The sequence below is a fragment of the Oryctolagus cuniculus genome, chromosome 14, assembly GCF_964237555.1.
Source record: "Oryctolagus cuniculus chromosome 14, mOryCun1.1, whole genome shotgun sequence".
Lineage (NCBI taxonomy): Eukaryota > Metazoa > Chordata > Mammalia > Lagomorpha > Leporidae > Oryctolagus > Oryctolagus cuniculus.
Window position 1 is genome coordinate 75,239,143 of NC_091445.1, and position 24,844 is coordinate 75,263,986.

The 24,844-nt window shown below is 44.5% G+C and overlaps 1 protein-coding gene across 1 annotated transcript; it reads left to right on the top strand.

Moving 5' to 3' along the window:
* The first annotated feature begins 2,172 nt into the window (after positions 1 to 2,172).
* Positions 2,173 to 3,325, top strand: HSPB3 (heat shock protein family B (small) member 3). Its single transcript, XM_002714030.5, has one exon. The coding sequence runs from the start codon at positions 2,736 to 2,738 to the stop codon at positions 3,189 to 3,191; it is 456 nt and encodes a 151-aa protein (XP_002714076.1). The 5' UTR covers positions 2,173 to 2,735; the 3' UTR covers positions 3,192 to 3,325.
* The last annotated feature ends 21,519 nt before the right edge of the window (positions 3,326 to 24,844 follow it).

The window sequence follows — 24,844 nt, forward strand, 5'->3', positions numbered from 1 at the left end:
AGAGACCGAGAGATTCTTCCATCTACTGATATGCTCCCCAAATGCCCGCAACAGTCAGGGTTGGGTCAGGGCAGAGTCAGGAGCAGGAACTCGGTCTGGGTCTCCCACTTGGGTAGCAGGACCCACGTACTTAAGCCATCACATGCTGCCTCCCAGGGTGCACATTAGCAGGAAGCAGGGTTAGAATCAGAGTGGGGACTCAAACCCAGGCATTTAGATATGGGAAGTGGGCATTCCAAACAGCATATTAACTGCTGCACCAAAGAGGCCCCTAATTCCAAGATTTTATGTAATCTTAGATTGTATCAAATTTTTCTTCCCTTAGAAGTAGGTTTTGAAGGTAATACTCCCCTCATTTAGAAGGCATGCAGAAGAACAAGAAAAAACCCCTTTTGCACATTCGAGGGTTAAGATAAATAATCATTCTCATTCTTTCCTGCTGATAGAGTCCCTCAGTTATGAGCCAGAGAGCATTAATATCTCAGAGAGTACATGTTTTTCCCTAGAGGGCCACCAACCTGTAAAGTGGAGTTCAAAAAGCCAAGTGTGGGGGGGCTGGCGTGTGGTGTAGTGGGTGAAGCTCCTCTCTGTGACAGGATCTCATATCACAGTACCAGTTCAAGTCCTGGAATACTATGATTACTGCCAGGAAACTGTCTGCTTCCAATCCAGCTCCTTGTTAATATACCTGGGAAGGCAGCAGAAGATGGCTCAAGTGCTTGGACCCTGCCATCCACTTGGGAGACTTGGATGGATTTCTAGGCTCCTGGCCTTGAGCTGCCCAAGCCTCAGCCATAAGCAGCCATTTGGGGAGTGAAGCAGTGGATGAAAGATCTCTCTGTTTCTTCCTCTCTGTCACTCTACCTTTCAAAAGAGGAAGACAAGAAACCTGAGTGTGTCCAGCATTCATAGAGCATTTTCTAAGTATACGTCAGCATGTAAATAGAGATGTTTCTTAGAGTAATTATGGCAGATTTGTGTCCCTTTCTTTTTTAAATTTTTACTTATTAGTTTTCATTTTATTTGAAAAGCAGACAGAGACAGATGGAGATTTTACATTTGCTATTTTACTCCTCAGAAGCCTGCAACAGCCAAGGTTGGGCCAGGTTGAAGTGAGGAACCAGAGATTCAATCTGGGTTTCCCATGCGGGTGGCACCACAAGTCCTTGAGCCATCACCTCTGCCTCCCAAGGTGCACATTAGCAGGGAACTGGAATTGGAAGCAAAGCTGGAGGCACTCCAGTATGGGATGTGGGCATGACCACTGTGTCAAACATCAACCCCCCCCCCCTTTTCTTATTTTAACTTTTTCATAGACATTTTTCTTTCATTCTTGGTAAATGCATACAATTTAATGAAAAGATATTTCTGAGTGTATCTGATCTAGAAAATACTAACCTCCACGGACAGGAAGCTTTCCATATCTTAAAACTTATTGCAAACAAAAAGTACAACATTGTATACAGTGAAAATTGTCCTATGTAATTTAACTTTTTAAAAAAAAAACATTTATTTATTTTATTTGAAAGGCAGAGTTACACAGAGCCAGAAGCAGAGAAAGTGAGAGTGAGAGTGACAGTGGGAGAGAGAGAGAGAGAGAGAGAGAGAGAGAGAGAGAGAGAGGTCTTCCATCCACTGGTTCATTCTCTAAATGGCCACAACAGCTGGAGCTGCACCTATCTGAAGCCAGGAGCCTGGAGCTTCCTCCAGGTCTCCCACGGGGGTTCAGGGCCCCAAGGATTTGGGCCACCTTCCATTGCTTTCCCAGGCCATAGCATAGAGCTGGATCAGAAGTGCAGCAGCTGGGACTTGAACCAGTGCCCATAAGGGATGCCAGCACCACAGGTGGTGGCTTTACCAGCTACACCACAATAATTTAGTTTTATCAATTCAATAGGAGAGATGTGATTAGATTAGTCCCCAGTTTTGTTGGTTTGCTTTTTGGACTTTAACATGAACTAGTTCAAAGATTTGACTTTTTTTTTCTCTCCCAGGTGACTCTACTTACATGACTAAGATTCCCTATTCTCTGATCCCAGGCTCATCTCACTTACTCATCTGATCTTAATTCTGATGCATCAAATGTAAATAAACTCAGATGATGTGACTCAGATGCTCCTTAAGCCCAAAAGACCAAAAGATAAAAGGAAATGTACAGGACTGAGGACTGAGAGTTTGTGGGATGTTTGAGACTTGAATTTATGTGTGTCTTAATTATCCAGTTGTAGCTAGATTCTCTTCCTAGCTTTGCAGCTAGAGGAGGGTGAACGCAGTACTGGCCCATGTTAACAGATGTTAACATGCTTCTCTCTGCACTGTTCTAGGAAGTCCTGTTTCTTTAGATCATTGTAGGTCCCAAAGGGAAAGCACTCTCCAAAGACAGTTTTTCAATTACTCTTTCTGATTCCTACTCTCTTTTTTGCTTGAAGTCAGCAAGGCAGACACATTTGCCAAGGAGAGCTGAGAATGGAAGCACAGCCCTTGCCCGGGCAGCTTGTGCAGGCTGCCTTCTAAATGCAACTGGGAAACATGATCTATAAATAGGCATTCATTGTCAGCGTGTGAGAAAAGACAAGAGTGCGTGCGTGGTCTGATTCCGGCCTAATTAAGTGGCTAGGAACGCAGAGCTGCCTGGACAGGGATCCAGTCAGTAGGCGGCTACAAGGCTTGGCCACTGGCTCAGGCAGACCGAAGGCAAAACAGACTGAAAAGGAAGCTGTCTTTTTGCCTCGGTTATGGCAAAAATCATTTTGAGGCACCTCATAGAGACTCCAGTGCGGTACCAGGAGGAGTTTGAAGCTCGAGGGCTGGAGGACTGCAGGCTGGATCATGCTTTGTATGCACTGCCGGGACCAAGCATCGTGGACCTCAGAAAAGCCAGGGCAGCACAGTGCCCGGCCGCGGACTCAGCACCGGCAGAGCTGCCGCCCCAAGGAGGCAAATCCCGCTTTCAGATCCTGCTGGATGTGGTCCAGTTCCTCCCCGAAGACATCATCATCCAGACCTTCGAGGGCTGGCTGCTGGTTAAGGCTCAGCACGGAACCAGAATGGATGAGCACGGTTTTATCTCCAGGAGCTTCACCCGGCAGTACAAACTGCCAGATGGCGTTGAAACCAAAGATTTGTCCGCCATCCTCTGCCATGATGGGATTTTGGTGGTGGAACTGAAGGATCCAGCAGGGACCAAGTGAAGCCTTCGGTTCCGGTTCATGTGACATGAACAGATTCCAGTCCAGCCAGTGGTACCATGGGAGGTGCTTGTATGGCCCACGTTTGCAGTGGCTTACTAGGATTTTTATGAAGATTAAAAAATAATTACACAGTTCCTGGTATGTTGAAGTTGTCTTTCTTATTCTTACTAGGAAAGGGAAATGGTTAGATGTGCTTGTGTGGCTCAGACCGATGCTGTCCTCACAATGGAAACGCTGAAAATTTAGGCGACTGTAGTTTGATACTAGAGAGACACTGGAATCGCTTATTCTAATACAATGTCAGAGAGGCTGTGTTTGCAATAATTGGTGGCTATGGAGCTGTACTCATTGGAAGAAATTACCCATTTTGTGAAAACCTTTTTGATTGCTAAAAAAAGTAGCAGAGTGATTCCCTTCACCTGATAAGCCTTTCTTTTCAGTGTAATCTCATGAGAGAGTGAGTGGAGCTTTGTAAAAAAAAAAAAAAAAAAAAAAAAGCCTGAAAGTTAAGATTCAGTGTTCAGTGCTTGGAAACTGGTTCCAAAATCTGTTTATGAATCAATTATTACTGCCTTCAACTTCAGTTGGAATTTCAGATACTCATCTTATTTTTCAAAAGTTCTTTTTTTTCTGTGCTAAATTAAATCCTATCTGAAGCATTTAAAAATAGCGTCTGTCCTTTGGCTATTTATGAAATATCAATATGATAGTAATTAACCCATCCTCTTAGAGATTAATACTAAGTTTAGGAAACAACTTTAAATGGCTCAATTGCTGTATATAGTGAATTTCAATCTTTGCTATTTAGATGCTACTTGAGAGTTTTGATTCAGAAGATGGCAAAATGTAATGCATCTGCTATCTCTGCTTAATCCTTAGCTTTAAATAGCCCAGTAACCAGGGGAAGTTGCGACACCTGAGCTTACACAGAGCCCTGCAGTTACACAGCTGTCTGACGATTGGTGCTCAAATTCTCCCAGTTACTGCTGCTTTGGCTCACAGGGTTGAGACGTTGGGGGAGGTCAAGAATTTGCTTTAGGAATACTGCCGACAGCAGCTGGGCTGTGACATTCCAAAGCTCTGCTATCTCATTCTGTACATACTAAATATTTCTTCAGAGGAAGTAGCTACTTTCCTTTTACCATGCACCCAATGTGAGCTGACAACGTGCCCAAGACAAGGCTAAGAATAGAAGAGGAACAGGGGGTGTGGAAGGCCCCGGAGTCAATGCAGATTGCTGACAGTATCACTGTGCTCCCCTGCGGTGCCTCACTTGTAGTTCAAGTCAAAACGTGAAAGACATGAAGAATTCTCCAAGGGCTTTGGAAAACAAATATCATCTGAGATGGATGCTTTCTTAGCATCTAGTTAAACTGAAAGGATTTTGAAGCTATATATAAATTTATTTATTCAAGGTTAGTGCCTATACAGTGAGGTCTGTGCATCCAACTCTAAGTACAAAATTTTGTTTGAGAAGGTAAATAAACAGAGCAGCTTTACAGCCTAACAAAGCTAATAGGTAGTCAGTGGGAGTCCAGATCTAATATAACAACCAAGAAACCATATATCCCACATTAGATTGTTATTCTTCCCATCAAAAGAGTGAAACAGATCAGCATTGTAAGAAACAAACAAAGCCAGCGCCGTGGCTCACTAGGCTAATCCTCTGCCTTGTGGCGCCGGCACACCGGTTCTAGTCCCGGTCGGGGAGCCGGATTCTGTCCCGGTTGCCCCTCTTCCAGGCCAGCTCTCTGCTGTGGCCAGGGAGTGCAGTGGAGGATGGCCCAAGTGCTTGGGCCCTGCACCCCATGGGAGACCAGGAAAAGCACCTGGCTCCTGCCATCGGATCAGCGCGGTGCACCGGCCGCAGCGCGCCGGCCTCGGCGGCCATTGGAGGGTGAACCAACGGCAAAGGAAGACCTTTCTCTCTGTCTCTCTCTCTCACTGTCCACTCTGCCTGTCAAAAAATAAAAAATAAAAATAAAAATAAAAAAATAAAAAAAACATTAACTGATTTGTGTTGGCTGTTTGCTCTCCCAACACAGTTTATGTACACTGAGTTTATCATTTAGCCATTCCTTTTCACCCTTTGTCCCAATGGGAAACATATTCACAGATTGGAATAGTTCAAATAAGGCTTCTCTGTAAAGAGACTAATTGCAAAGGAGGAGGCAGGGAGTAGAAGAGCCACAAAGCAAAGTGCACTAGACTGAGGGTGGTCCTGTGGGGCTTTCCTGTCCCCAAAGTCTCAAGGGAGGAGAGAGGAAGGAGTTCTCAGAAACTGAAATACTAGGGGCTGTGGCATAGCAGATTAAGGAACCTGCAGTTCATGGCTGCTCCCTACTGATATGCTTGGGAAGGCACCAGAAGACAGCCCAAATGTATCCACGTGGGAGACCTGGAAGAAGCTCCTGATTCCTGGCTTCGGTTTGGCTTCTCAGCTCCAGCTGCTGTGGCCATCTGGGGAGTGAACTAGAAGATGGAAATTCTCTGTCTCTGTCTCTCTCTCTGTAACTCTGCCTTCCAAATAAAATAAATAAATCTTAGAAAGAAGGAAATCGAAACGCCAGAGAGAGGAAAGTCAGATAGAGCAAACTATCAGCCGTGACTTTCATCTGAGGGACACAACCAGCCAAGATGACTCTCTCAGGGAGACAGCCAGGAGAACAATTACCCCTTCCAGTCTCCTGGGGGGAGGTTAGCCCCTTGACAAGATCCCAACAGCAACCCCAGGGTCCTGTTGACAGACTTCAACAGCTTCCCAGGGCAGAATGCAGGCAGAGGAAAGCAGACGGTGACTCCTGGGAGCCAGGGGAAAATAGCCAGCACCCCAATAAAATTCCTGTGGGCACACTGTTCTCTTACACCAAACCCCTTACAAAATTTACTTATTTACTTGTAGGGCAGAGTAATGGGGAGGCGTGGCAGGGGGCGGGGTGGAGAAATCTTCCATCTACTGGTTCACTCCCTAAATGGCTACAACGGCCAGAGCTGGCTGATCCGAAGCCAGGAGCTTCTTCTAGGCCTCCCACGTGAGTACAGGGGCCCAAGTACTTGGGTCATTCCCTGCAGCCTTTCCAGGCACATTAGCAGGGAGCTGAATCAGAAGTGGAGCAGCCAACACCCACATGGGAGGCAGGCACTATGCCACAATGCTGGCCCCTAAACAAAACCTTTTGAAAGAACATTTTGGGGAGTAAATCAGCAGGCAGATCTCTCTGTCTCTCCCTTTCTCTCTGTAACTCCTTCAAATAAATAAATAAACCTTTAAAAATATATATAACATTTTAAGAGCCTGAAACAAGAATTGAAGAGCTGATAACTTTATTTGGGAAATGCTAGTCCAGGATGGTATAGGTGAGAAAATAAAGGACCTGAGGCAAGAAGCCAATAGGCGGCACTGGGGTGTGACATGTTACCATGCTGAGCCCTGTGTCCCTGTGGGCTGTGAAGCGACTCAGCGGGGACAGTGACTCAGCACATGGAACTGCTCCCTGGAGAAGTCCTCTTCTGGAAGAAATTAAATCTTGGAGTGGCCCACAGGGGACTGAAGAAGGCTCTGCTCTCATGTGCCCAGCTCTATCCAATTTCCCATTCCTCCGGTTCTGCTCACAGGGAATAGACTCGGCTGCACTTCTGGCTTGTGTCATCCAACCATGTGCTGGTTGCTCTGGAAACCACACCCACACGGTGTGACATTTCATCCGTGCTGGGGGCTGAGGGATGACACAGCAAGGTTAGGGCTTGGGGTAGGGAGAAGAAGCCCAGGGCTGCAACATAGACTCCTGCCTTAAGATGCTTGGCACAGGTGCTGGCAAAGGTGGCAGCAGTGTGGTCTGGGAGGCAGGCAATACCTTTAAGACGGCAGCCGGGGATGGGGTGGGGGGAGAGGGGAGAGGGGGCGTGGTGTTTGCATCCAACATAACCTCAAACCTAGAACTGCAGAAAGGGACTGTCAGGCAAATCAGACTGTCTTACGGCATCTATTGCCACTGTACCATACATTGTGTTCAAATTTTAAGGACCCAATATCACCGTATATATTGATTTAATTTTTAATCTATTTTGGTACAAGGTCATTCCTCTTAAACTTCTCCAGAATTTTCCTTTTCCTGTAAACTGTGGACCAAAGGTTTTATTTATTTACTTACTTACACCTTTGTTTATTATATAAAGCTGTCTGTTTCTGACGGGGGCAGATCAAAGATGTTTTATGGTCTTGCTTCAGAACTGGATACTTTTGTGGGCCTTAATGGGGTAGGCAAGAGACTCTGGGTATAAGGAACGAAAATGGCCAGGATCAAGGATTTGGATAATTTTTTTTTTCTGCTGATTCCTCTAAGCCTTTTCTGGAGGCACAGCCTCTTGGCCCTGGAATGGACTGTGTCAGTGGGCATGGTTGCCACTGTGGTTGGGTGAAGGGGACAACAGCATCACATCCTGAGGCCTTATGTACGAAATATGTAATGGGATTATGACAGTCTATGAGGTAAGCATTCTTCATTTCTTATTTTTAAAGATTTGTTTATTTTGAAAGTCAGAGTTACAGAGAGAGAGAGAGAGAGAGAGAGAGAGAGAGAGAAATATCTTCCATTCACTGGGTCACTCCCCAGATGGCCACAATGGCCAGAGCTGGGCCAGGCCAAAGCCAGGAGCTTTATCCAAGTCTCCCTTGTGGGCGGCAGGGGCCCAAGCACTTGAGCTGTCCTCCACTGCTGCTCCCCCCTGGCCCCACCACCAAACATATTAGCAGGTAGCTGGACAGGAAGTGGAGCAGCTGGGACTCAAACTGGTGCCCATATGGGATGTCAGTGTCATACGTGGCAGCTTTACCCGCTATGCCACAACATTAGCTCCAGCAGTAATTAACAGCAACAACAAAAATCAGTTGAGAGGTCTTGTGTTGGTTCATACTATGTGATTGTCTGAAAACTGCAGTTCATGGCCCTTAGCATATCAAAAAGTTGTTTTGGAAAACATGAATGGCAGGGGCTGGTACTGTGGCCTAGTGGGTAAAGCCACTGCCTGCAGTGCCAGTATTCCATATAGCTGCTGGTTCAAGTCCGGCTGCTCCACTTCTGCTATGGCCTGGGAAAGCAGCAGAAGATGGTCCAAGTCCTCCCCATGTGGGAGACCATCAAGAAGTTCTTGGCTCCTGGCTTTGGATCGGTGCAGCTCCAGCTGTTGTGGCCATTTTGGGAGTGAACCAGCAGATGGAAGACCTCTCTCTCTCTCTCTCTCTCTCTCACTCTCTCTCTCTCTCTCTGCCTCTGTCTCTCTATACTTCTGCCATTTAAATAAATCTAAAAAAAAAAAGAAAAGAAAACATGAATGGCACACAACCTCAGCTGAAAATACCCCTATTTGTTCCTCATGCTGATCAAAAATCTCATTTTCACTAATTCTTCAGAGGCTTCTCAAATAATTGATTAGGTGATGGAGGAGGAGGAGGAGGAGGAGGAGGAGGAGGAGGAGGAGGAGGAGGAGGAGGAGGAGGAGGAGGAGGAGGAGAAGGAGGTCCGGCACCGTGGCGCAGTAGGTTAATCCACCACCTGCGGCACCAGCATCCATATGGGCGCTGGTTCTAGTCTTGGCTGCTCCACTTCCGATCCAGCTCTGCTATGGCCTGGGAAAGCAGTAGAAGATGGCCCAAGTCCTTGGGCCCCTGCACCCACGTGGGAGACCTGGAAGAAGCACCTGGCTCCTGGCTTTGGATCCGTGCAGCTCTGGCCGTTGCGGCCATTTGGGGAGTGAATCAACGGAAGGAAGACCTTTCTCTCTGTCTCTCCCTCTCACTGTCTGTAACTCTACCTTTCAAATAAATAAATAAAATCTTAAAAAAAAAATGTATTCCAGGACAAGTGTTGTAGCGCAATGAATTAAGCTGTCACTTGGAACACCAGAATCTTCATATCACAGTTTCAGTTTGAGTCCTAGCTGCTCTGTTTCTGATTCAGCATCCTGCTAATAATAATGTACTTGGGAAGCCAGCAGAAGATGGTCCAAGTGCTTGGGCCCCAGCCACCCATGTGCGAGACCCAGATGGAGTTCCTGGCTCCTGGCTTCAGCCTGGTCTAGCCCTGGCTGTTGAGGCCATTTGGGGAGTGACCTGGTTAATGGAGGATCTGTCTACCTGTCTGTCTCTCTCCCTCCATCTTTCCCTCCCTCCCTCCTTCCCCTGCCTCTGCCACGTTGCCTTTCAAATAAATTAATCAACTTTTAAAAAGAGGAAAATTCCAAGTAAATTAAAAATGCAAACAAAAAAGTCACAAATTCTCGCTGTGCTGGTTAGTGTCCATTCTCACAATCTGTGGCCATCCTGATTTGTGGCCATCTCTGCCCAGTTCTGTGACCCAGGCAGCTGCCTTGTGACTTCAGGTTGGTGGAAGAGCAGAGGATGGAGGGACAGAAACGGTGGGGTGTGTCTTCTCCGACTCTTGCCACTTCAGGTCCACAGGGGCTACTTCCTGTCCTCTGTCCCCTGGATCCACCCCACATTAGGCCAGCAGTTCCATTCCCATCCCCTTGTTCTTCAGGCTCTATTAGTGGTCTCCGGGTAACTCAACATTTTTGTTCAGCCGTTAGCCCCCTCCACATCTCTATAAATAATCACTTTACTATATTATGTTTTCTTTTTCTTTCTTTCTTTTTTTTTTTTTTTTTTTTTTTACAGGCAGAGTGGACAGTGAGAGAGAGGGACAGAGAGAAAGGTCTTCCTTTGCCATTGGCCCACCCTCCAATGGCTACCGCGGCCGGCGCACTGCGGCTGGCGCACCGTGCTGATCTGATGGCAGGAGCCAGGTACTTCTCCTGGTCTCCCATGGGGTGCAGGGCCCAAGCACTTGGGCCATCCTCCACTGCACTCCCGGGCCACAGCAGAGAGCTGGCCTGGAAGAGGGGCAACCGGGACAGAGTCCGGTGCCCCGACCAGGACTAGAACCGAGTGCCGGCGCCGCAAGGTGGAGGATTAGCCTAGTGAGCCGCAGTGCCGGCCATTTTTTCTCAGTTTTTCAAACAGAAAAAGCAGTTTAATAGCACACATACATTCACAGAACTTTAAACAAGATGTAGTATAAAATATTTTTAAAAAAATAGAGTGAGAGAAAGGAAATCTGTCATTGCTGCCTTCCCAAGCCCTGGTGGATTAAACAGCTGACAGAACTGCCCAGGAAACAGTAAACACACCATGAGGTGCACCGGCACTGCTGGTGAGTAAGAAATCACCATACACACCACGCTCGCTGCTCGGCGTGCCCAGCCACCTGGACCCTTCTCCTGCCTCCTAGGAGACCAACCAGGACACTCATCCTCCAATTCTCCAACTTACTCCTTCATCAACAGATCACTTCTTAGAATTTTCATTTTTTTTGAAGTTTAAGAATTATTTTTGGGAAAGGCTCTGTGGCATAGTGGGTAAAGCCGCTGCCTGCATATGGGTGCGGTTCAAGCTCTGGCTGCTCTACTTCCCATCCAGCTTTTTTTTTTTTTTTTTTTTTTTTTTGACAGGCAGAGATAGACAGTGAGAGAGAGAGAGAAACAGAAAGGTCTTCCTTCTCCGTTGGTTCACCCCCCAAATGGCCGCTAAGGCAGATGTGTTGCGGCCCACACGCTGCGCCAATCCGAAGGCAGGAGCCAGGCGCTTCCTCCTGGTCTCCCATGGGGTGCAGGGCCCAAGCACTTGGGCCATCCTTCACTGCCTTCCTGGGCCACAGCAGAGAGCTGGACTGGAAGAGGAGCATCCAGGACAGAATCCGGCGCCCCGACCGGGACTAGAACCCGGGGTGCTGGCACCAGCCCCCATCCAGCTTTCTGCTATGGCCTGGGAAAGCAGTAGAAGACGGCCCAAGTTCTTGGGCCCCTGCTGGCATGGAAGACCCAGAAGAAGCTCTTGGCTCCTGGCTTTGGAGTGGCACAGCTCCAGCTGTTGCATCCATTTGGGGAGTGAACCAGCAGATGGAATCAATCTCTCTCTCTCTCTTTCTCTCTCTCTCTCTCTCTCTCTGCCTCTGCCTTTCAAATAAATTTTTTTTTAAAAAGAAAATAATTATTCATGGTTTAAAGACTCCACACAAAATTACTAGCCAGTCTCTAGCAACTCTGGTTTGTTTTGATAAAAATAAACCCACAAATGCAGCAACTGAGCCTGCATGACAACCTGCTGTTTTCTGTCTTCTACATCTAGGGAGATATCTGTGACAGCCAAAGCACTTGCCCTTTACAACAAAAACAAAATGCCAACCTTCCAAAGGGTGATGAAGGCATCCCTGCCATCAGGAGATAAGACAGAAAATGTACAAAGGCTGCCACTTTGCTGCTACATAGATGCATTTTGTACATGGAAAGTCTCTTCACTTAACTGGATATCACTAAGAGAATTCTATTTTCAGACACAAGAAAAGCAGTTTAGGAAGGCAAACAGTTACAAGCAAAAGCATAAACAAGAATATTTTTAAATGTCAAAATGATTATATCGTTGGGTTTTTATTTCTATTTTTGTTCATTATAAAGATATAAAAACAAATAATCAGGAGAGAAACTATAAGTTTTAAGCATCCTACAATGTAATATTTAATAAAAGACCATCACAGTGCCTTGAAATAAAGTCATGGATGTAGATACATAAAATGTCACCAATTCACTGGAAAGCAAGTGGGTTGTATTTTTTTTTTTTTTTTGACAAGTCCTATCTATATTGAGTCATGGCAAAGTAATCAGAAATTTTAGGACCAACAATCCCCCAAAAAACTATGACTCCACAGATCATACAGAATGTTATAAAATGCAATAGGCTTTGTTTTTCTTTTTGTAGAAGTCTTTTCAGCGCATTGCAAATTATTTTCTAATTTGAACTATAGATGCTGCCATGGACTCAATTTAAGCTCAGAATTTATTCATGGAGGAAAAGTCAAATGAGCTGTCTTGGCTGAATGGCAGATGAGGAAAGCCAATCTGCTTTGCTGTCCTCCCTGGTGGGTGGGACTAAATGGGGACTGCCACCAGCACTTCCTGCTGTGATGTGGCATGGGGCTGCTGTGTTCCCCCATGCACTGCCAGGTGCAGGCCATCCTCCGGAAACACTCTGCTCTTCTAAAGGGTGGAATTTCTCTTCTCTTACCTCTCCAAGCTCACTATCCTCAAATTTTGATTTCTCTGCTTATGTGTTCTTCAGTGAACACTACTTACCCCACAGTTGTACTAACTGAAAATACCATTCAGGTGGTCTTTTATATGACAAAGGAGATTAAATTGTACCCCCTCCTTAATGGTAAATGGAAAGGCAAGAGGAGAAACAAAACACTGGAGATAGGACAATTAAATTATTGCCAATAACACTTTAACTAAACTCTATGATACTTACACACTTTAGTAACTGTAGGAATTAAGAAAATTACAGATGTCCCAAGGAGCTAAATTGAGGCCAAGACAGTAATTTTCCAGTAGATAATAACATCACTCTCTTTGAATGATAAGGAAAAACTACTTTTTCTACAGTTATTTTTAACTGATGTATTCCTGTTCTCTTCTTCAAATGTTATACAATTCTATGTTTTATATATTACACCAAGAAAGATGTACTATTCCTTCTAGAAGTGGAATTCTGAAAGAAAAGAAATAACCACATGTAGAAGAATATAAAATTTTTTCATTTTTTCCTATTCACTGTACATCAAAGTAGTTCTTGTGCTTCTACTTATATTTTATTCTTTGTAGGATTATTCCAAGATATTTTAATTAGCTCTCTATACATACAAGGTTTCATTTGACCAAGGTTCTGTCAGCTCTTATTTTGATTTTTCTTCTTATATTTTCCTATTCTCTGAATTCCTTCATTTTACCTAGTCTTATTTTCTATGGAGCTACTTTTCATTCCTTCATTTTCTCTGGCATTTACTCTCTCCCACCACATCCCATCCCCAGTTTTTTGGTCTAGAGGTTTAGTCGCTATATTACTTCCTGGCCATATGGTCTAGACATCTGTTTTAGGCTGACTTACTATCCCTATACTAAAACCCCTCAGTCCTTGCACAACTGGGTTGGCTGATCATGCTATTTAATAAGTAACCTGGAGAACTAGTATACTGACATGACAGTAGAAGGGAGGAGTAAATGGCAACAGTACAGTAATATTCTACCATGTAGCTATATTGTTGCATTTTAATTAGCAATTGTTGGAAGAGAATCCAGATGCAATTAAAGCAAATATAGGACATGGCCAATGATTAGCAAGATTCCAATCATGTGAGGGACCGGAAAAACAGAAGACAGACTTGGTCATTAGAGTCATAAGCTTTATGTAAAGCTCATGTGTAACCTGAACTACTGCATGTTTCCCCTCTCCAGGAGAAAACAGGATACATTTTGTACCTAGGAGTTCAGTTTGAGTAGAAAATCATTGTTCTGACAATGTCTAGTCCAAAGTAACTGTCAAAACAGGAAGAGGCTTGGGGCTGGTGCTGTGGTGCAGTGAGTTAATGCCCTGGCCTGAAGCACCAGCATCCCATATGGGCACCGGTTCGGGACTTGCCTGCTCCACTTCCGATCCAGCTCTCTGCTATGGCCTGAGAAAGCAGTGGAAGATGGCCCAAGTCTTTGGGCCCCTGTACCCACGTGGGAGATCCAGAAGAAGCTCCTGGCTCCTGACTTCAGATTGGCGCAGCTCCAGCCACTGCGGTCAATTGGGTAGTGAATCATTAAATGGAAGACCTCTCTCTCTTTGCCTCTCCTCTCTCTGTGTAACTCTGACTTTCAAATAAAAATAAAAAAAAATCTTAAAAAAAAAAAACAGGAAGGGGCTTTGAAGAGGTAACAGCATGGCTCTTTTGCACCTGGGAAACATTGCCAAAGCTGAGTAGCCACACCAGTTTGAATTACAGGACTGGGAAATTCCCAAGGGGGAGCTGAGTGAGCGTTCTATCAGGGGCTCCCTCAAGTCTTTGGGTGTCTCTCGTACTCTTACCCAGAGCTGGAAAGAGAAGTAAAGTAGTATAACCCCCAGCCAAAACCACTACCCCATTTTACCCCATTTCATTCTACCACTAAGAAGCCATGCCACTCTAATCTTCCAATTGTCTTCCAGTGCGCCAATACCGCTGGGAAAGGGTGATGTGACAATACTACACAACTCATCTCTGCTCGATATTAACTGATGACCTCAGGTATTAATTTATTTTTAGGAGCCACATGAAGAATGGATCAGTTATTCCTTCTCCTGGGAGAAAGAATCCTATCTACAGTGACCTTCTGACCAATTAACTAAAAGCCCTCTGACTACATGAGAAATTCTCTCAAAATTCTTCCATCCTAGTGGAAAGCTTGTATCTGTGAGATGATTATCAGCTGAAGGGAGAAAAATTCAAGACACTTGAGTAGCTATGTAGTACGTCAGACTAAACCATTCTTCTTGCCTTCATTTGGCAAACTGCTTGTTGAGCATCTACCATGTTCTGAGCACCCTGTTTGGTACTGTAGGTAAAGTTGAGAACAATGAAATTCTTGACCCCAAGGTACTTATGCTGTAGTTTTTAGGGTAGTATGTACGTACAAAAGGAAGATGATAATAAGGATTACAGGTGCTGTTGTATAATCATGTTCAAGTTATAAGGCAGGTACAAAGAAGAGTATGGTCCCCTCTACCTGGGCCAGGGAAAGGTGCCTATAGTCTCATTAGTGATCTGACCCACTAGCTTTGGAGTGTAAGGTCTGTGACTGCGACTGTTTTAATCATCATTATATCTGCTTTGCACACAATAGATGCTCAAGGAATCAATTTTTAAAAGAGCAAAAGCTGATTTGCCACAGAGCATGGTGGATGTGAAGCGATGCAAGTGGTTTACCCATGAGTCAAAGTCCTGTGTGATTGTGACCTTGACTCCCTCACCAGCCTTGAGTCCCAAGAACTGCTCTTCTTCAGTCAGACAGAAGTGCTTGGGTTTTATCCTGCAGGCAGTGGGGCCAAAAGGCAAAGAAGAGTTTTAAGGAAGGCTGGGACACGACCAACTTTGCATTTTAGAGAGATAACTCTGGCTGCCATGTGCTGGATGGGTGAAAGAGAGGTGATTCTGGAGTTGGGAAGCTCATTTAGAGCAAGAGTGGTTCAGTGGGAGGGCAAAGCACTGCAGGCCACTTAGATCAGAATCTCTGGAGATGGAATCCAGGCATCCCCAGTCTCTAAGTCTTCCCAGGTGATTCCAGTGAAAAACCAAGGCTTGGAAGCACTCACAGAAGACAGCTGTGGAATGAAAGGGAGGCACAGACCCAAAGCTGTTGGAGGTAGAACAGGCCTAGCACACAGGGTAGGGGCAAGCAAGAAAGAAGAGGAACAAGTTACTGGTTGGGGGTCATTGAAATTGGCGGGTAGGGTGACCCAGCTTTCTGATTTGCCAGGGACTGTCATAGTTTTAATATCGACAACACCTTATCCCGAGACTTCGGGTCATGCTAAAGGGAGAATTGTGGTACAGAACAAGGCTGGGGGAAAGATGATTAATATTAAACATGGTAACAGCTGCTATGTGTTGGTGACTAACAGCAACCTAAAGCTCACACCTGAGGATCAAATAAGTTAACCATCCCCCTGCACAACTCAAAATTCCTAGAGCCATAGCTGTGAGGACTGGCAGGGCTTGCTAAGAGAAACCAGGAAGCAGAACCAGCCCCACTACCTTCCAAAATGACGTCAAAGGGAGAAGGCAGTTGCCATTTGCAGAAACACAGCACTCACAGAGAGCCATTTATTCCCCTGAACAAAGGCAGCAGTGGGTCTGGGTAGCCTCCCATCCTCAAAGCCAAAAGAGGGGGCTGCTAGGAGAAGGACTCAGGTTTATGGGTAGCTGATAGACCAATTCCTGTCTGGACAGTTATGGGGCACAAATCTCATTGTGTAGCCCCCTTCGAGTCAACTTGGGGGCTTGAAGAGGAGAATGAGTCTGCTTCCTGAAGAACTCCCCCAGCACTTAGCATTGCTGTTTGGGACCACATCCCTCTTCAAGTGACACTCTATATTTCATTGTCCACACTTAGCACAAGGACAATACTCCCTTCCACACCCCTCCTCCCTGGCCATTCCCAGAAGAGATGTGTTGGAAGGACAGGTATATGGGCATCAGACCACACTCCTAATCAGACCACTCCCTTTTTCTGGTGGACAGGTAAGGAGAAAGTCATAAATTGTATAAGAAACTAAAGCTTTAAAAAAATCACTCAATTTTGAAGAGCGGAAACCATTGTTCCAACAGTGAGCAGTGATTATTTTTTCTTTATTGATTTAGAAAAATTATTTATTTGTTTGAGAGGCAAAGAAGAGAGAGTGCCCACTCAATAACCATTCTAAAAACTAAATGGGGCTGAAAACATTAAGGAAACCCACTTTCCATGGAAAACAAGTTTCCGACACAGCGGTTATTGCCACGGTGAGAGTCACCCTAGCAGAGACCCAGGTCATGAGACTGGGGTCGGTGCTGCGCTGTAGCAAGTAAGGCTACAAGTATAGGCATCCTATATGGGTGTCAGTTCAAGTCCAGGCTGCTTGACTTCCGATACAGCTCTCTGCTATGGCCTGGGAAAGCAGTGGAGGATGGCCCAAGTCCTTGGGGCCATGCATCTGTGTGGGAAGAGCTAGAGGAAGCTCCTGGCTCCTGGCTTCAGATTGGCGCAGCTTTGGCCATTGCGGCCAATTGGGGAGTGAACCAGCGGATAGAAGACCTCTCTCTCTCTGTCTCTCCTTCTCTCTCTGTATAACTCTGACTTTCAAATAAATAAATAAACCTTTAAATTAAAAAAAGACCCTTCCATCAAAGAAAAGCCCAGAACCAGATGGCTTCACTGCTGAATTCTACCAGACATTTAAAGAACTAACTCGGCCGGCGCCGCAGCTCACTAGGATAATCCTCTGCCTGTGGTGCCAGCACCCCGGGTTCTAGTCTCAGTTGGGGCGCCAGATTCTGTCCCAGTTGCTCCTCTTCCAGGCCAGGTCTCTGCTGTGGCCCAGGAGTGCAGTGGAGGATGGCCCAGGTGCTTGGGCCCTGCACCCGTGTGGGAGACCAGGAGAAGCACCTGGCTCCTGGATTTGGATCAGCACCAGCCGTAGTGGCCACTGGGGGGTGAACCAATGGAAAAAGGAAGACCTTTCTATCTCTATCTCACTGTCCACTCTGCCTGTCAAAAAAAAAAAAAAAAAAAAAAGAGAAGAACTAACTCCAATTCTTCTCAAGCTATTCAAAACAATTGAAAGGGAAGGAATTCCCCCGAATTCTTTTCATGAAGCCAGAATCACTTTAATTCCTAAATCTGAAAGAGTCAACAGAGAAAGAAAACTATAGACCAATTTTCTTGATGAACATGGATGAAAAAATCCTCAACAAAATACTAGCCAATTGAATCCAACAACACAGCAGAAACCCAGACCAAGTGGGGATTATCCCTGGTATGCATAGATGGTTCAACATTTGCAAATCAATCAATGTGATATCACATTAACAAATTGAAGAACAAAACCATATGATTATCTCAACAGATGCAGAGAAAGCATTTGATAAAAATATAATATCCTTTCATGATAAAACTCTAAGCAAATTGGGTAGAGAAGGAACATTCCTCAACACAATCAAGGCAAGTTAAGACAAAGCCAGGGCCAGCATCCTATTGAATGGGGAAAAATTGGAAGCATTCCCACTGAGATACGGTACCAGACAAGGATGCCCACTCTCACCACAACTATTCAATATAGTCCTGGAAGTTTTAGCCAGAGCCATTAGGCAAGAAAAAGAAATCAAAGGGATACAAATTGGGAAGGAGGAAGTCAAACTTCCCACAGATGACATGATTCTATGTATAGGGGATCCAAAAGACTCCACTAAGAGACCGTTGGAATTCATAAAAGAGTTTGGTAAAGTGGCAGGATATAAAGTCAACACAAAAATCAACAGCTTTTGCATATACAGACAATGCCACAACATCAATAGCCAACTTATCTTTGACAAAGGAGCTAAAATCAATCCCTGGAGCTAAGACAGTCTCTTCAACAAATGGTGCTGGGAAGACTGGATCTCCACATGCAAGTGGAGTATGAAGCAAGACCCCTACCTTACACCTTACACAAAAATCCACTTAAAATAGGTTAAAGACCTAAATCTATGACCCAATACCATCAAATTATTAGAGAACATTGGGGAAACCCTTCAAGACATTGGCATAGGCAAAGAGTTCTTGGAAAAGACTCCAGAGACACAGGGAGTCAAAGCCAAAATTGACAATGGGATTACATCAAATTGAGAAGCTTCTATACTGAGAAAGAAGCATTCAGTAAAATCAAGAGGCAGGCAACAGAATGGGAGAAATTATTTGCAGACTATGCAACTGATAAAGGATTAATTACCACAATACATAATGAGATTAAGAAACTTAACTATAACAAAACAAGCAACCCAGTTAAGAAATGGGCAAAGGATTTAAACAGTTGTTTTTCAAAAGAGGACATTCAGATGGCAAACAGACACATGAAAAAAAAAATGCTCAGGATCATTAGCTATTAGGGGAAATGCAAATCAAAACCACAATGAGGTTTCTCCTCACCCCAGTTAGAATGGCTTTCATACAGAAATCGACAAACAACAAATGCTGGCGTTGATGTGAGGAAAAAGGTACCCTAATGCACTGTTGGTGGAAATGTAAATTGGTAAAGCCACTATGGAAGGCAGTATGGAGCTATATACGAAATCTGAATATAGACCTGCCATATGACCCAGACATCCCACTCCTGGGAATTTACTCCAGGGAAATGAAATAAGCATATGAAAAAGTTAATTGTACCCCATGTTTATTGTAGCTGAATTCACAATAGCTAAGATATGGAATCAACCCAAATGCCTGTCAACTGAAGAGTAGATAAAGAAATTATGGGATATATGCACCATGGAATACTACACAGTGGTAAAAACAACAACAACAAAAAATGAAATCTGGTCATTTGCAACTAAATGGATGAAGCTGGAAAACGTCATACCTAGTGAAATAAGGCAGTCCCAAAGGGGCAAATACCATATGTTCTCCCTGACCTGTGTTAACTAATAGAGCACCTAAAAGGTAATCTATAGAAGTGAAATTGACAGTTTGAGAAGCAATGACTTTGAAGAGCCCTTGTCTCAACTGTTGAAGAACAGTTTTTTTTTCATACTATTTGTTCTTTACTTAACATAGCATTAATCATATGTGTATAAAGTTAATTGAAAATAGATCTTAGTAAACAATAAGAATGGGAATAGAAGAGATAGGAGGAAGGAGTGGGAGAGTAGGTGGGAGGGCAGGTACAGTGGGAAGATTCACTATGCTCCTCAAGTTGTCATTATGAAATATATGACGATTGTATTTCTTAAATAAAAGGTTTCTGGGGGGGAAACAATTTCTATATTCCTTTTTTTGCAGGGAATTTTATTTACTGACTGTTTATATTCTTAGTCACTTCTCTCCACAGTTAACCACAGTAGCCCAAGCCCCTTTGCCTTGTCACATTTTTCTTCTTTCTTTCTTTCTTTCTTTCTTTCTTTCTTTCTTTCTTTGACAGGCAGAGTGGACAGTGAGAGAGAGAGAGACAGAGAGAAAGGTCTTCCTTTGCCATTGGTTCACCCTCCAATGGCTGCTGCAGCCAGCGCGCTGTGGCCGGCCGAAGACAGGAGCCAGGTGCTTCTCCTGGTCTCCCATGGGGTGCAGGGCCCAAGCACTTGGCCATCCTCCACTGCACTCCCGGGGCACAGCAGAGAGCTGGACAGGAAGAGGAGTGACCGGGACAGAACCTGGTGCCCTGACCGGCACTAGAACCTGATGTGCTGGCGCCGCAGGCAGAGGATTAGCCTATTGAGCCGCGGTGCCGGCCCCTCCCTGTCACATTTTCAAAATTACTCTTTGTCTAAGTTAAGTGTTCAATCCTATCATTTTGTTTTCATTTTCTTATGAAAATTCATATGCCACTATTAAAATTTTTTAAAAATATTTATTTATTTGAAAGGCAGAGAGAGTGTACTTTGTAAATTTATGTTCATTAAATAAAATAAAATATATATATATATATATAAAGAAAGGCAGAGAGAGACAGTGAGAGAGAGAGAGAGAGAGAAAGAGAGACAGAAACAGAGACAGAGAGAGAGAGATCTTTACTCCCCAAATGGCCGCAACAGCTAGGCTAAAGCCAGGAGTCTGGAACTCCATTCTGGCTTCCTACGTGAGTGGCAGAGACCTAAGTACTTGGGCCATGTTCCACCACCTTTCAAGATGCATAGCAAGGGCCGTCACCGCGGCTCACTAGGCTAATCCTCTGCCTTGTGGCGCCGGCACACCAGGTTCTAGTCCTGGTCAGGCACTGGATTCTGTCCTGGTTGCCCCTCTTCCAGGTCAGCTCTCTGCTGTGGCCAGGGAGTGCAGTGGAGGATGGCCCAAGTGCTTGGGCCCTGCACCCCATGGGAGACCAGGAGAAGCACCTGGCTCCTGCCATTGGATCAGCGCAGTGCGCCAGCTGCAGCACGCCGGCCGCGGCAGCCATTGGAGGGTGAACCAATGGCAAAGGAAGACCTTTCTCTCTGTCTCTCTCTCTCTCTCTGTCCACTCTGCCTGTCAAAAAAAAAAAAAAAAGATGCATAGCAAGGAGTTGGGTCAGATGCAGAGAAGTCAGGAGTAGAACTGGGCTCTGATATGGGATGCCAGGATTTTAAGCAGAGACTTAACTCACTGTGCCGTAACACTGGCCCCACCATGTAAAATTTGAATGAAATAGATTTGTTCTCTTTTCTCTGTTGATATGCCTTATGCCAGTGTAATTCTCAGGTCCAGCTGAAAAATCTTTAAAGGGCAGAGGTGAAATTTTGTTCCCCTTTCTATGCTTACTATAATTGAATTTAAAAATCAATAGAGAGTTCCCAGCAATAACTGAGCTAGTTTGTATTCTAACCTTATCAGAATGAAAACCTTGACTCATCCACTAGGACTTGAATCTGGCTTCTGTCAATCACAGCTACTATTGTCTTGAATACAGGAGAATAAATCTAAGGCACAGGAGAGAGGCCTGACACCTTGGAAAGCTAGTTATTGAAATAAATCATAATTAGTTCTGCCCCACATGCATGTAGGAATTTACCACTTGTACCAAGTAGAACTGCTCTGAATGACGGACTGATGACAGATTTTAAAATTATATGCTACTGCTTTCTGAGAGGCTTTTCAGTTAGTGGAATTAAGTAGCACATTTATCGTCAACATAAAGCACACACTGTCCTTGACTTAACACTGGTTCCACTAAGGATTTTTCAGCCTTACGATGGAACAAAGAAATAACCATTCACATTTTATATTCAACATTTTATTGTAAAAAAAAGGCTTTGTGTTTGACAATTTTGCCCGACTCTAGGCTAACCTAAGTGTTTTAAACATGTGTAAGGTAGGCTGAGCTCAGCTCTGATGGTCAGTAGGTTAGATGTGTTAAATACATTTTCTGAGTTAGCATATTTTCAATTTATGATGAGCTTACTGGGATGTAACCCTATCGAAAGTGAAGAAACATCTGTAGTAATTTTAATGATAACAAGCACATTTAGGGAACAGTAGCTGCCCCAAGATCTCAAGAGGAAACAGGCAAATTAAAATACCTGCCCCCAGTCAAAGATGTTTCTAGATTGAAAGTGCTTGATGTTTCATTCACTTGAAATGGCAAAGAAAAAGTGTGGAGTGGGTGGCGCTGTGGCGTAGTAGGCTAAGCCTCTGCCTGTGGCACTGGTTCAAGTCCAGGCTGCTCCTCTTCCAATCCAGCTCTGCTGTGGCCTGGGAAAGCAGTGGAAGATGACCCAAATACTTGGGCCCCTGCACCCACATGGGAGACCTGGAAGAAGCTCCTGGCTCCTGGCTTTCTATTGGCCTAGCTCTAGTCATTGCAGCCTTTGGGGAATGAGCCAGTGGATCAAAGACCTTTCTCTCTCTCTCCCTCTCTCTCTGTAACTCTACCTCTCAAATAAATAAGTAATACAAAAAAGAAGAAGCAGAAGAAGAAAGAAAAAAAAAGTGTGGAATACAAAAAGTTTCTATGTGCTTCCACCCCAGATTTTTCTGTTTTTATTTCTATGTTCTCACATTCTACAGATTTAATAAAGAAACGGTTTGAAAGACAAAAGATAAAACACAGCTATAATTCTTGATCCTGTATAAGAAACAACTCTCACTGATATATAAGTGCTCATTATTCATTCACATCCTTTAAGATTAAGGTTTAGTAGTTTTATTTTGGGATAGGATGTGTTTCATGCAGGACAAATCTGGATGCTTTTTCTACATGTAATTGGTATAGTCAATACTGAAATTTTATTTTTCATCCCCTCAAGACAATAATCACATAAGCAGCTTATTAGCCTGCACTAGACCTGGAAACACAAGAACGTTATAATGAGTAATTCTAAGCTCGTTATGATCTCAGCAAACAGGTTCATGTGGGGAGCAATCCGGACTGGACTAAGTTACTGGAATTAAGACTTATTCTATGCATCTGCTCTCCCACAATATGGCGCTGGGAGAGAAGTAAACAGCTTCCGCACAGCTGCCTCCAGTTCAACCAATAAACTGTAGGACTTGCTCCTGATTGGAGAGCAGCGTACTCGGCGTGTGGGCAGCCGAGTTGGGATTGGCGGAGGAGGACTATAAAGGAGGAGAGAGACGGCATGCACGGGGAACATCTATGGGGAACATCTAAGGGAACCCGTGCAGCCCCCGAGAGAACCGGCCGGCGGTGTGCCGCTCCCCTGCGGAAGTGGGGAAAGCGGCCAGGGGGAACCGCCCTTCCACGGAGGTGGAAGGGATAGTAGCCAACCCGGGAAGAACCAGCAGCAAACCCGGGGAGGGCCGAGCAGACGAAAGAACAGCGCAGGGTCCTGTGTTGCTCCTCCACGAAGAGGGGGAGCGACAGTTCAGATTCAGAATCAGAATAATATTAGAACTAATATTATTAATAGTGATGGCGAACCTGATCAATTTCAATGGAGTCATAAGATCATGGAATAAATTTAATGTGCATCACTGCCCCAAACAGCCACATTTGTGGAAAGATGAAAAGTCATTATAGCACCATTTTATACCAGAAATCACACTGTCCAAACCTACGGCTGCTACATGTGAAAACAGCCCCTTTCCCAGAGATGAAAACTCACATCTTGATCACCCCAGAAAGGGTGGCTGGTGAAGGTCCAAGGCAGGAAAAACACTTTATTAAATAAACTGTCTTGTTACATCTGGCCCCTTAGATGGTCCCACTAATTACATTCAAGTGAAAAGGATGAGGGCAAATGAGTCTTAGGGGAATTTAGAACAAAGACTCTAGTACATCTAGATAGCTCTCTTGCTGGAATCTGCTTAGCTGTAATTTCCATTTAGGGTTGTTACTATTTTTTGCAACACTCTCCTTTTTGTTGCTATTATTTATCTAACACCTTTGTATTTTTTTAAAGATTTATTTATTTGAAAGGCAGAGTCGTAGAAAGAGGGACACACACACACGCACACACACATAAAGAGGGGAGTAGGGAGAAAGAGAGAGAGAGAGAGACCATTCAACGTATGGTTCATTCCCCACATGGCTGCAACAGCCAGGGCTGGGCCAGGCTGAAGCCAGAAGCCTGGAACTCCGTGCGGGTCTCCATCGGGTGCAGGGGCCCAAGCACTTGGGCCATCTTCTGCTGCCTTCCTAGGCGCATTACCACGGAGCTGGATGGGAAGTGGAGCAGCCAAGACATGGTGCCCAGATGAGATGCTGGCATTGCAGGCAGCAGCTTAACCTGCTACACCACAACACCAGTCCCACCTTTTACTCCTTTTAACCTCCCATCATCAAGGTAAACTATCCAGTGTCCTATGTAGGGCACCAAACTCCACTTGACCTTGTCTCAGGTCAGGAAATCAACTAAAAACATCATGGTCATGTCTCTTTTTACTCACTGGTCCTGATCTGGGTTCACAGCCTGAATTAAGTCTTTGCTGTGCAACTGTGTGATGCTAGGAAGTTATCTGACTTTCCCGAGCCTCCATTTCCTCATCTGTAAAGCAAGGGTAACGCTGAAGAATTCCAAGGTAATGAATGTAATGCACCTGGTACAGCATCCAGCCCATAACAGTCACCATCAAATAAAGCAGATCAATGGGCTTGATTACCAATTTGTTTCTACTTTAGATAATTTCATGATAAGACAGAATGTAATAACCTTCCTTGCCTCACCTCTCCCTGATAAACACATAAGAAACAAAGCAGAATATTTAGACTTGGCTTTCACAAATAAAAGACTAGTGTCCCCTAGTGGTAAGCAGACAAAAATGCCTAAAGGCCACTGATTTTTTTTTTTTCCTTAACTTCCTCCAGAGGAATCGGAATTAAGTTGATCACAGAAATGCAAGCCAAAGCTCTGGGATCAAATATAAATTTAACCTTTATGTCATCTTGCAAAACAATGAAATAAAGTAAAATTCCATGTCCTAGTATAAGCCATTGAAGCCTAATCACACAAGCAACAAAAGAATTAAGGCCAGAAATTGTTTGTGTCAATCAGATGTGAGCCACTTTAATTCCTTTTTGCTCAAATGGTTAGGTATTACATTTCACCAGTAACTAAATTTGAATTAACAGATTTCTTTCTAAG

Excerpts from the sequence above, each read along its gene's own strand:
- HSPB3 (XM_002714030.5), top strand. The coding sequence starts at position 2,736 with ATGGCAAAAATCATTTTGAGGCACCTCATAGAGACTCCAGTGCGGTAC.